The sequence below is a fragment of the Corvus brachyrhynchos genome, unplaced genomic scaffold (genome assembly GCF_000691975.1).
Source record: "Corvus brachyrhynchos isolate BGI_N302 unplaced genomic scaffold, ASM69197v1 scaffold167, whole genome shotgun sequence".
Classification (NCBI taxonomy): domain Eukaryota; kingdom Metazoa; phylum Chordata; class Aves; order Passeriformes; family Corvidae; genus Corvus; species Corvus brachyrhynchos.
Window position 1 is genome coordinate 409,730 of NW_008239547.1, and position 10,839 is coordinate 420,568.

Below are 10,839 nucleotides of genomic sequence, written 5' to 3' on the forward strand. Positions count from 1 at the left end.
TCTTTACAAATGGGTCTCATCTTGAGGTGAATGGGATTTAAAACCCTCCCCTAACTTTCACATGTTCTATTTGCTAGTTTAGGTGATGGCCTCAACATGTCAAGCATGTATTATAGCCATGAAAAGAGTAGGTTGGAGTAGGAGTGCAAAATGGGGGTAAAGTGCTTTATTTTACCTCCCTCTGAGTATGGGTTTTGAGCACCCGGCAGGAAAGGTGCTTCAGGGGAAGGGAAAGGGGTCCTGCAGACGTGTACCTGAAGTGCTGTGGCCTGTTTGTAGGTGTGTGATGCTCCCCGTGGTTGCAGAAGGAGCCCTGGTGTCTCAGCGCCGGAGCCTCGGCAGCAGCAGGAGGGCGGTCATGGTCTCCAGGGGCCCAGCCTCGGGCGCTGCGGATCGCGGGCAGGGAGCCCTCTCTGCCCATGTATTGGAGCAGTTTGCCATGTCTGTCAGCTTCCCAGTGCCTCATCCCTATGACAGCACGGTGGAATGCCTGCAAGCTCTAGCAGGGAGGGCTGCTTTGAATAGATTTTGATAAGGGCTGTGGAGGAATAAGTTAGTTCACCCACTGAGCTGTCCCTCTGCATCAAGCTGATTTTCTGATAAAATAGGGAACACAGTAGCAATTTGTTGAAGACAATGTTCTAAGGTTTTTAAGAAATGCAAGGAAACAGTCTTCAAAGCCACCTATTAAAAGAAAAGAAGTCTGATTGCTTGGGGTCTAAGGAAAGATGTAGCCTGAGATTTCTTGTTCTGCATGTCAGTTAAATTCTGATTTCTGCAGGTGGCCAAGCACCTTCATCTCACATTAATTTCAGCTTGGTTGTGACTGATCAAATAGCTTAGGAAATAAGTTTAGTAGATTTGGGGGAGTTTGTTAGAAAAATGGAACCACATAGAGCCTAAATTGTATTAGATACTGTTTCTGTATTGTAACACCTTCTCATCTGCTAAGAACAGTGTCTGACAGATTTTCCTATACCCATGGCTCCTATACCTGTTCCTGCTGTGATGCAGGAAAATCTCACTTATTTAAACCTTTGATAGCTAATTTTCTATTTTCTCATCTCTTCTGTACTTAGACAACATGCGTGATGCTTATTAAGGACCTTGGAAGTGGTGCCATCTTTTGTTCAGGAGCTTCTGTTAAAAAAAACAATGGAAGTATTTCTGCAGATAATTATTTACTGGTCTATGCTTTCAGTACTTTCCTTTTCTCTGCTGCTTCTTTTGAGAGTCCTTTTTTTCTGTTTTTTGAACCAAATCACCTTCTTCCAGCCACATCCAATGCACAGAGCACCCCTCTACTTCTGCTTTTAGACCCAAAGAAAGTATGAAAAGCATATCTGACTTTTAGTGCAAAATATGCAAACTTACTTCAACCTCTCTTGATGGCACTAACAAAAATAAATTAACAGAAAAATATTTTGATGGGTTTTTGGATTGGGCAAAATAGAAACTTCTGAAGAATTAATGGTTTTATCTGATGATAGTTTTATAGGTTTGTTTTGCTGATAGTTTTACTAGTATGAAAAAGTTGTAAATGAGCATGAAAATGTCCAAAAGTAATATGTTAAACACACCACCCAACTGCTCACCTCTTGCAGAAGATATAGTGAGTGTCTGCAGACTTCACACATCATTCATGTTTATCACTTTATACAGCAGGGCAGCTTTATTTATGCACTGGAACAGCTGTTTATGAGAATTTCACATCTTTCATAATGTTTATTTGCCTTTCACCATGGCTTCCAAGCTCTTTCAACATAAAATCAGTAGGAAAAACTAAGTCTGTACAAGAGTTTCTCTGTCTCTTCTACATTTGTTTTTTTTAGGTGATTAAAATATTTTTTGTTAGACTTACTCTATTTTGAAAAGTATCAGCTATGGGTAAACATTATTAAAGTTACAAAAGTTACAGGAAAAGCTTTTCCCAGACAGAAAACAAGCAGAAAAATAAAACATCTAGGATGTTTAAAGGAGTCTATAAAGGAGTCTACCAAACTTAGTCAAAATTCCTGAATTTTGTAAAAGTATAACGGTTCTTTTTAACACTTACATTGCCATAGAAACTTTATCAGGAATACAAATGGCTATTTATGAGTTGTAGCTTTATAAAAAATTCTTAGGTTTTCGATTATGATAAGCAAACCAGCTCTCTGTTCACTTATTACATTGCTTTGTTTTGCCTTTCTTTCCTTGTCAAACAGGTGTGCTTTATGAAGTTGTTCAGAGCTTCCCTCGAGTGGAGGAAAATGTGCAGGTGGATTCATATGTAAGCAGCCACAGGTGGAGAAGGCACTCAGAGTCCCTCAAATCAGTCGACACCAACAGAGCCAGCATGGGGCAGGATTCTTCGGAGCCAGGGGGTTTCACTGACCTGCTGCTTGAAGAGGGACATGACAATACTACGCAGATTGAGGTAGATATTCATCCCATCTATTTTCTTAATTCATTTTGTTATCTTTGGTTGGGGGTAAGTAAAAAATTAGGACAGTTCCTTCCGGGTATTCAAACACTTATGGGGAAGAGTACTCTGGTCTTTGTACTTACGAACCTGTCAGGACAGGGAAGCTGGAGTTTTGTCTTGTTCTGAGGCTGGAGCCTGTCCTTTCTGAGTTTTGAGTATAGTCTCTTTAGGATGTCTGTTTCTTTACTGGAAAACAGCCAAGGGAAGTCTCATGTTTTAGCAGTTCTTGCTGAAAGGAAGTAATATTAGAATAAAATTGAATTCTTTTTTTGAAGTTGGTGTAAACACCTCAATTTTCAAGAATTTGCCTAATCTTTATGGATAGTGATATCCAAGCAAAAAGGGGAAAAGACCCTAGAGAAATGAGAAATTGGAAGAAAATTCAGGTTTTGGTCATTGAAAAAAATTGTGCATTATTTGATTTTTGGTCTTCCAAAGAATAAGATGGATCAAGTCCATCTGTGTGAAGTCTTGGGACATTTTCCCTCTGTTTTATAGTGTCATTCAACCTCTAATTTCTTGTTGAACTGCCAGATAGCTCTCTGTCCTGTTTTCTTTGGTTCTTTTGTTGTTGTTGTGGTTTTTTAAGTATTGAGTTCGGGGTTTTGTTATTAATAAAATCTACATCCTGTTTTTCAATAAAATACAGCTTGGACTAAGCTACACTTAACATCTTCATTCATTATAATCTTCTTCCAAAACAACAGTATCAAGGTTTTTTTCAGTTCTGAGAAGCTCACTCTCAGAGAAAAAAAAAAGCAGCCTTCAGATTTTGGGTTGTTACACAATAAAAAAAGCAATGTAATATAAAGCCCATCTGTAGAGACAATGGCATCTCTACTGCATGAGTAAAAAAATAGTGCTTTTTGAGAGGTGTGTTGTGTGTTTGTTGTTTTTAAGCTTCCCAGTTTGTGCAGCACTAATTATGTTTCCTCTTGTACTAACATGAAAGTCACTGGTTGGTAAATTGTAGTTTTGAATTTCATGTTGATTTTATAACTTCCTTTTTGCCTCTTGTAATCCCCATCTGCCCATACTTGTAGCAATTCTTTTGGGCACAACACAGATCAATCTTGCATCTAGTTATTTTAGCAGGTAAAGTGCAAGCTGTCTCAGGTACAGGGAAGTTTTAGTAGCTGATCTTTCCATGGCTTACCCATGAATCCCTATGCAGTGTTTCCATTCAGTTTGGTTCCAAGCTCTTTTGAAACAAAATGGTCAGAGTTCCCCCTCTAACACTTATGTATAGCAAGATTTGGGGGGAAAAAAATGAATGCTTCTAAATGGATGTACATAGAATGGTATTTTTCCAGGAACATCTTTCCTGACAGATTAATGGCTTTGTAGTGTCTTAACCTGAAAAGTTTCTTGAATTCAAGTTTTGTGTTCTGTTGCAAACCTCTTTTTCTAAGTCTTTTCAGCACAATAAGATAACTGAGTTGTGGTTTTACACATTATCGGATTCCATTGAAAATCCCCACAACAACACACAGGCATGTCACAGGAAAACCCTTGATGCCTGGCCTTATAGAGGAGGCAGAGTATACAACAGATATCCACAGAGGAAGAATCCATACACTGCAGTCTTCTGCAGCTTGGGAGCTTATCAGCAGTGCTGGAGAGCTTATTCATTATCTTAAATGCTTGCTCTGTGTACATTGCAGTACTTGCTAAAGAAAATCCAGAGAATGAGTATTACCTGCCACTGACATTTAGTGATGCTACAGGATGACGACATCCCTCCTTTACAGATACTGTTTTTTACAGATACTATTTTCTCTAAAGTGTTTTCTGGGCTTGCCATGCTAATATGAAGACTGACAGTGATGAATGTTTTCACTTGATGATATTTTCTGTCTTTCTTTATAATGATGAGTTTACTTTCTCTCCAGCTTTATAAACCCAAACCAAACAGCCCTTATTCCCTCTCTCTCCTCTACCCCTCCCTCCAAAAAAAAAACCAAAACAAAACAAAAACCCCAAAACAACAACAAAACCAAACCAAAACAAAAGGAAATAAAAAAACCCACCCCAAAACAGCCAAGGAAAAAGGGAAGGCCATAAGCAGAAATTTCTGCACGCTGTTTAAAACTAAATATTTCTTAAGTTACCAATCCATATATAAGGTGAAAAATAATAAAATCAAAATTGTGTGGAGCACAGCTTACTGCCACTGGATTTCCTTTTACTTTAAAGAAATTACACTTTTGATTTGTTTTTTCCCGTTGGAATTACTGGAATTGTTCTGTAACTTCCCAGATTCACCATGCTGGATGAGCCATCAGCCCTGATCCAGAGGTTATTTTAACATCAGCTTGAATGGGAGCATGAAGTGCAGACCTCTTAACACTCTTCCTGAAAGTACATTGTAGATTGGTTTATCACACCTTTCCAGCAGTCAGGGTGGACCTCCTCCTAGGCATAGGAAAGATAATGGTGGGATTCTCTTTAGGGTGCAGCCTCTCTGGTCCAAAAATGGAGCAGTGTAGCCACCAGGAACCCCAGGCGCCTCTCTTCACATCTCTGTTTTGTCTCCTTCATTTTTTTGGCACTGTGATTCAGGAAAGGACTCATGGAAAATGATATACACATTCATGTGCTTTTTTTCAAGTAAAGGTGTTCTCTTGAACTGGTCTTGAACTATATTGCAGAGACTAGCAGAAGCAGTGGCTATAGCCACTGGATGTGCTGGACCTTCAGAAAAGGGCAGGGTCTTGGGAAGCAGAAGATAAGACCTCTAAGTCCCATTGTGTTGCTGAAGAATAGGAATGTTGTGGTCCACAGGTGCAGTGTTGTGGTGGCACAAACCCACAAAGATGGATGTTGCCAAACAAAAAGCAAAGGTCGTAAAGAAAAAGTTTCTGCTGCAAGCCAGATAGGAAACCTGGTGGCTAAATATAAATTATAGGGTAAATCAATGTATAACACTCTATAAAACAGTACAACTATCTTGAAAGTACTCCTGCTCTCCTACTTTAGTAGGATTATTATAGTGCGCCATTTAGAGACTATAATGTTGCAAACCCAAAAAGCCTCCCAAAGGTGGAGGTTAGTCCCAATTGCTTTATTTGCAATTGGTACTCTAGAGCTCAAAGGCAGATGAGGATCATATTCCATAAGAGACTGGTTATGTTTTCATTCCCATTATATAAAATAGCTAAAGAGAGAGAGAGAAAGCTCTGCAGAGGGACAAAATAGCAGCATAAAAAGAGTGAGATCCCATCTTATAGAGCTGGACACAGATGTTACAGTCTGAGAGAAATCTCCAAAGCAGATAGCCTTGGGACAGGTAAAGAAATATGTTGTCAGCTGTCTAAACCAACTGCAAGGGTCAGCCCCAAAAAGACAGGAATCTGGTGATGCATTGCAACAAGTTAGCTTCTTGTCTTTGTGGCAGATGAGAGTTTCAGAGAGGCTCCATTGAAGATATGAGCACCCATGGCTCAGCCATATTTTTTCCCAAGGGTCACAAAGCCAAACATTAAAGCCTTCTGCCTGGAATAACTTTGGGACCATCAGAATTCTTCTTTCTGGAGAGTTTGTTTCTCACATTTATGGGATTTCACAATATCATAATTTCAAGCCTAGCTTTTGGGTTTGTTTTTTTTTCCCTCATCTTTCTTGGGATTTTTCTCTCCTGTTTTGAGGGTCAGGATTGTTTTGGGTTTTTGCTTGTTGTATATTCTACTGCTTTTGTTTATTGTGCTCAGGACATTTAGAAGTGCCCTTTATTTATGGTAAATAGAGCTTAGGAAATGCAACGTGTCAGGTAGAATTTGTTGCTGCAAACACTGTAAGTCCTTGTAAAAGCAGTGAGTGTGAAAATACATTTTCATGAATATGTCTAGTTTGACATGTCTTCTTTCAAGCAAGGAGAAAAATAAGACATGTGCTACCTTTCTTCATATACTCTTGTAAAAGAGAAGTATGCTCTATAATAACTCACTTTTATTAAGCAGTTTAGTATTAACATTGTTAAAATAAACTCATCTTTATGGTGATGATGTGACCAGTTGTTCTATTAATTCTCAAAGCCCTGTAGCCATACAGATAATGAAGGTGGGTATCAGAGGTTCTTTTTGCCTGTTCATTTTTTGCATTACTGAAAAAGGAGCTGATCTCTGAAATGTATCTGGTATGGATGCTGGTTCCCCAGTATTCACCACTAAGGGATCCACAAATGCATTCGTGTTTTGCCATAGTGCTTGCTTATGCAGGTCTGAGTGCTGAGCACTGGAAAAGGCTTAATAATGCAATAATATACAACTAATGCATTAATATACAATTGTGCATTGCACAAATGTGGCATCATAATTTTTCTGTAGTTTAAAATGTGCACAATTTTTCAAGTGATTTCTTTTTTTTTTTGCTATATGTAGCTCCATACAGAACAGATTCTCCCTCTGTGTATGTATAGCTGTGGTCTCTTTATCACAGATCTTCCTTGTGACTGCAGTCACACCAGTGCAGGGTAAAACATCGGCAAGAAAAATACAGAAAAATTGAATTGGAGAAGTCCCTGAATTACAGCTTGCATTGGCATGAGCAGAAGGTGAAAAACTTTGCAAAATAACTTTAGATCATGTGAATTACTTTCAAGTTTTTTGCCACTGTATAGAGATACTACATCAAAACAATAGTCTTTCACAAACTTCAAATATCAAAAATAAATCCAGCAATAAAATAATAGATTAGATCATAGTCAAGCTTGAGCTGAGTGCAGTAAAGTTTTATTGCTTTGCACCAGCAAAAATGGAGGAAAACATAATTTTTCATATAAAGTCTTAGAACAGAATGGATGATTGCAAATGTATGACAGAAGAATCAGTTCTGAACAAAAACCAGCATGCTGAGCATGCTAAATCAAACCAAACTCCACTTTATCTTATTTTCTCCACCCCACCTAACATACTACTTGCAAGCATAGAAAATTGTGGCTATTTCAGTGCAATTTTTTTTTTCTCTAGTGAAGTGATTCATTTATTCCTGTGGATTCACTGATATCTACTGCTGTGTATTGCTTTTAAGTAAACTAGAGTTGTTGCCAACTGAAGTCACCCTTCTTTCTTTTTTCTCTCCTTTCTTTACTTTCTCTAGATGTTGTTTGAAATGCAAATTTTAGCAGCCCCAGTAGTTTGTACCTGAAAAGCATCTTGCCCCTATTGAAACAACACTGGTGGATTTCTTACTGATAACAGTCTTTTGCTGGATTTTGCATTCCGACCCAGAGTTTCTGCCCAAAAGAACGCTTCTCCCTTATCAGTCCCAGTCACTCATGGAAGTGAAGATGTCTGATTCTGACTGGCAAAAACAACAGAAGGGATTGAGTTTTACAGCCCTTGGGATTTGAGAGCAATTACTCTCAGCTACTGACAGCAGTGTCAGCATGCCCATTGCTGTGTCCCCACTGCAAGTCTGAGCAAGGAAGAAAATAAATGCTTGAGATTAAATTTCCCGTGGCTGGACAAATGATAAGGGAATTCCTCAATTACTTCTCTAATGCACTGTATTAAAAGTAGAAAAACTTGTCCATGTGTAAAAGAAGCCTTAAAACTAGAATATCATAGTCTCAGAGTGAGCTGTCAGTTTGGCCAAGCCTTTTGTTCCTGTTTTTCTTCTTTTTTTTTTCCTTTTCTTCCCATCCCAATGCTTTCATGCCAGTTGCGTTTGAAGGACTTAGAAAGAGTAGGGTTAATAACACTGTATTCTGAAACCATGGTCCCTCCAAGTTACTGACAACCATATTCTGTATTCAAAAAAAATCCTTATTGTCACAGTTTAATGAGTCCTTCTGTTCTTTGTCCTCATCCCAAGCTAAGAGAGTGATCCTCTTTACTTCTAAAACCTATTTTCTGACTTGCAATTTTTAGAGCCTTTAATTGCCTGTGTAAAGTTGTCTGCTTGCTTACCTTTTAAATTTATAGTTCAAACATTTCGCTTAAATAGTGTTTGTATCTTCCTTCCCCTGTCAGTGATCCTCAACAGTGCAAGTTAATTCCATGGGCAACACTTCTTGTATAGCCATTTAGTTTAATAATATCAGGGATGCTGTTGATCCCTCCACCACTAGGACAGAATTCTTTTCTTAATGCATAGTCACATTTTAATGCAGATTATGAAATATCAAAGTTTCTGCTGCAAGCCCCATAGGAGACCTGATAGCTACATGTAAATTATAGGGTAAAATCAATGTATAACACTCTGTAGAACAGTACGACTCTCTTGAAATGCATGTTCAGTACAAAGGTTTAACCAGATTTTAGGTTTCAGTTGAACCATTTGACATATAAGTGAGAAGGATTGAAGCTTTGCAGAGCAGAAATTTGTCACAGGAATTGGTTGATTCTTTAGAGAGATTTGTATTGAGACTTGTATTCTGAAATCTGTATTTACAAAAGTCTGGGGGGAAAAAATTCTAAAAAACCTGAAGCAACAATCAGTTTTATTTTGACACCTGCTTTCTGATGTGGCTTCATTTTAGGGACAGATCCTAGACTATACAATTGAGCTCAAATAATATTTAGCCCTTGACTGAAATAAGGAAAACATTAGATTTTGGTTAAGATTCATTTAAAGTCCTAAGTCAAGAAATAACTTTAATTGATTTAATTACATGGCTGAAGCTTTCCAGGTCTACTTGCAAAATCTTTATCATAACAAAAGTTATATTCACTCTTATTTTTACTTTTAGGGATGTAGAATTATTTCTTGTTCACAGTTAATAATTACTACATCACGTGATTTTTGGTGTATGACTCATTCAAGAGAAGGAGGGGAAAGCTGGGCTCTTCCTGTAGGCCTGCAAATATTTTTCACAATGTTCAGTTAAACTTTGGTAACCTAGTATAGACCTGGAACTTCCAGGGCTAAAACAATTGTGACTAAAAAATATGGTTTTACAGTTGAAGGTGGCATTTCATCAGATTTTCAGGCATTTCAGACCCTATCTTATGTTGCCTTAGGCCATGTCAGTTGTACCTTCAACACATTGTCTTGCTGACTTTAAGCCAGTGTAACTTAAGTCCAGAAGTCTCTGTTGGAATATCTGCTGTCTCTTGTGTTTCCGCAACGTTCCAGAGGATTAAACAAATGTCCCATATGATTCCCCTCTACTGCACATCATTAAACTGCAAAAGCTCTGGAGCTCATTGACACTGAATGTTGTAGATGTCAAAATTTACAAAATCAGGCAAATTCTTGGAATACAGATTTGTCACGGGTTATTAAACACATAGGGAGTTTCTGAGGAGCAGATTACTGGGCCCTCAGGAAAATGGGCAATTGCTATTGTTTGCTGTGGGTCCCCTGTGCTTCCTGGGCATCATACACAGACAGAATCACAGAATATCTTGAGTTGGAGGGGACCCACAAGGATCATCAAGTCCAATTCTCTTTCCCAGTCAGTTCTGAGGACCATACGATGATGTTTGACTTATGAAAGTCCAGCTGTTCTTGTGCTTTTTTTGGTATTCATTTAAGAGATTAAGTTATATATTATGTTATTATTTTCATATTTAGAAGCTTGAAAGTTACAGTGGAGATTAAGGATATACTGGAGGAAGAGTCTAGGGATATGCACAAACAGTGCTGCTGTACTGAAACCATTGTGGATATATATTTTGCTTTTCCATGTAGCAGAATGTTTAGATGTCATATTTTTGTTGTAAGAGAGCTAAAATTTTGTGGTAAATGATATAGCTGATATAGTAATTGAAGGTTAAGTTGTATAGAATTTTCTTGCAGTATTTTAATTTAATTTTTTTTTCCAAAGGCTGTTATTGTTATTTTAAAATGTTTTTATTCACAATTTTGAAGAGTTTATTTTAGAAAATTAGCTTGTTACTCTGGAGATGGAGAATGTAATTTATTTTCAGAAAAATAAATTAATAAATTTTCAAGCTGAAATTATTTGAACTTTCTCTTCATGTGGCATCCTAAGATAAACTAAAATGTGTGAAAATTACTGCTAAATTCAGTATTTAACTGATAATTTTTAATAATTATAAAGAAGAGCTAGAAAGCTAATTGGTCTGGAAAGCAACACAGATCACACATGAAATATCCTAATTCTCTTCTCTTGCTAAATTACACCAAACAGTACGTCACCTGCAATTAGAAACAGAATCTGGGATAATCGTTAATTTACTCACTATTTTCTGCTTGTCCAGCTGAGTTTTTCACCAGTGATGTCACATTTTCTAGCCAGCCAGCAGACTGAAATATCACTGTCTTGTTTTCTTTCAGGCTTTCTTCTTCAAAATGTAAACTAGGCAAACGCCTCATATATCTTTTTTTTTTGAATATACTAATTGTTTAATTATATCAAGGTCATCTTAACACTTTTGCTGGGTCTTGCTGCAGTATTCAGCAGG

The 10,839-nt window shown here is 37.6% G+C and overlaps 1 protein-coding gene across 1 annotated transcript in view; it reads left to right on the forward strand.

The window, feature by feature from the left end:
* The first annotated feature begins 358 nt into the window (after positions 1-358).
* PLXDC2 (plexin domain containing 2) overlaps positions 359-10,839 on the forward strand; it is a 143,058-nt gene continuing 132,577 nt past the window's right edge. Inside the window, exons 1-2 of the mRNA XM_017741407.1 lie at positions 359-481; positions 2,153-2,419. Of these exons, the coding sequence (XP_017596896.1) occupies positions 359-481; positions 2,153-2,419 (390 nt within the window). The remainder of the gene's footprint in view (positions 482-2,152; positions 2,420-10,839) is intronic.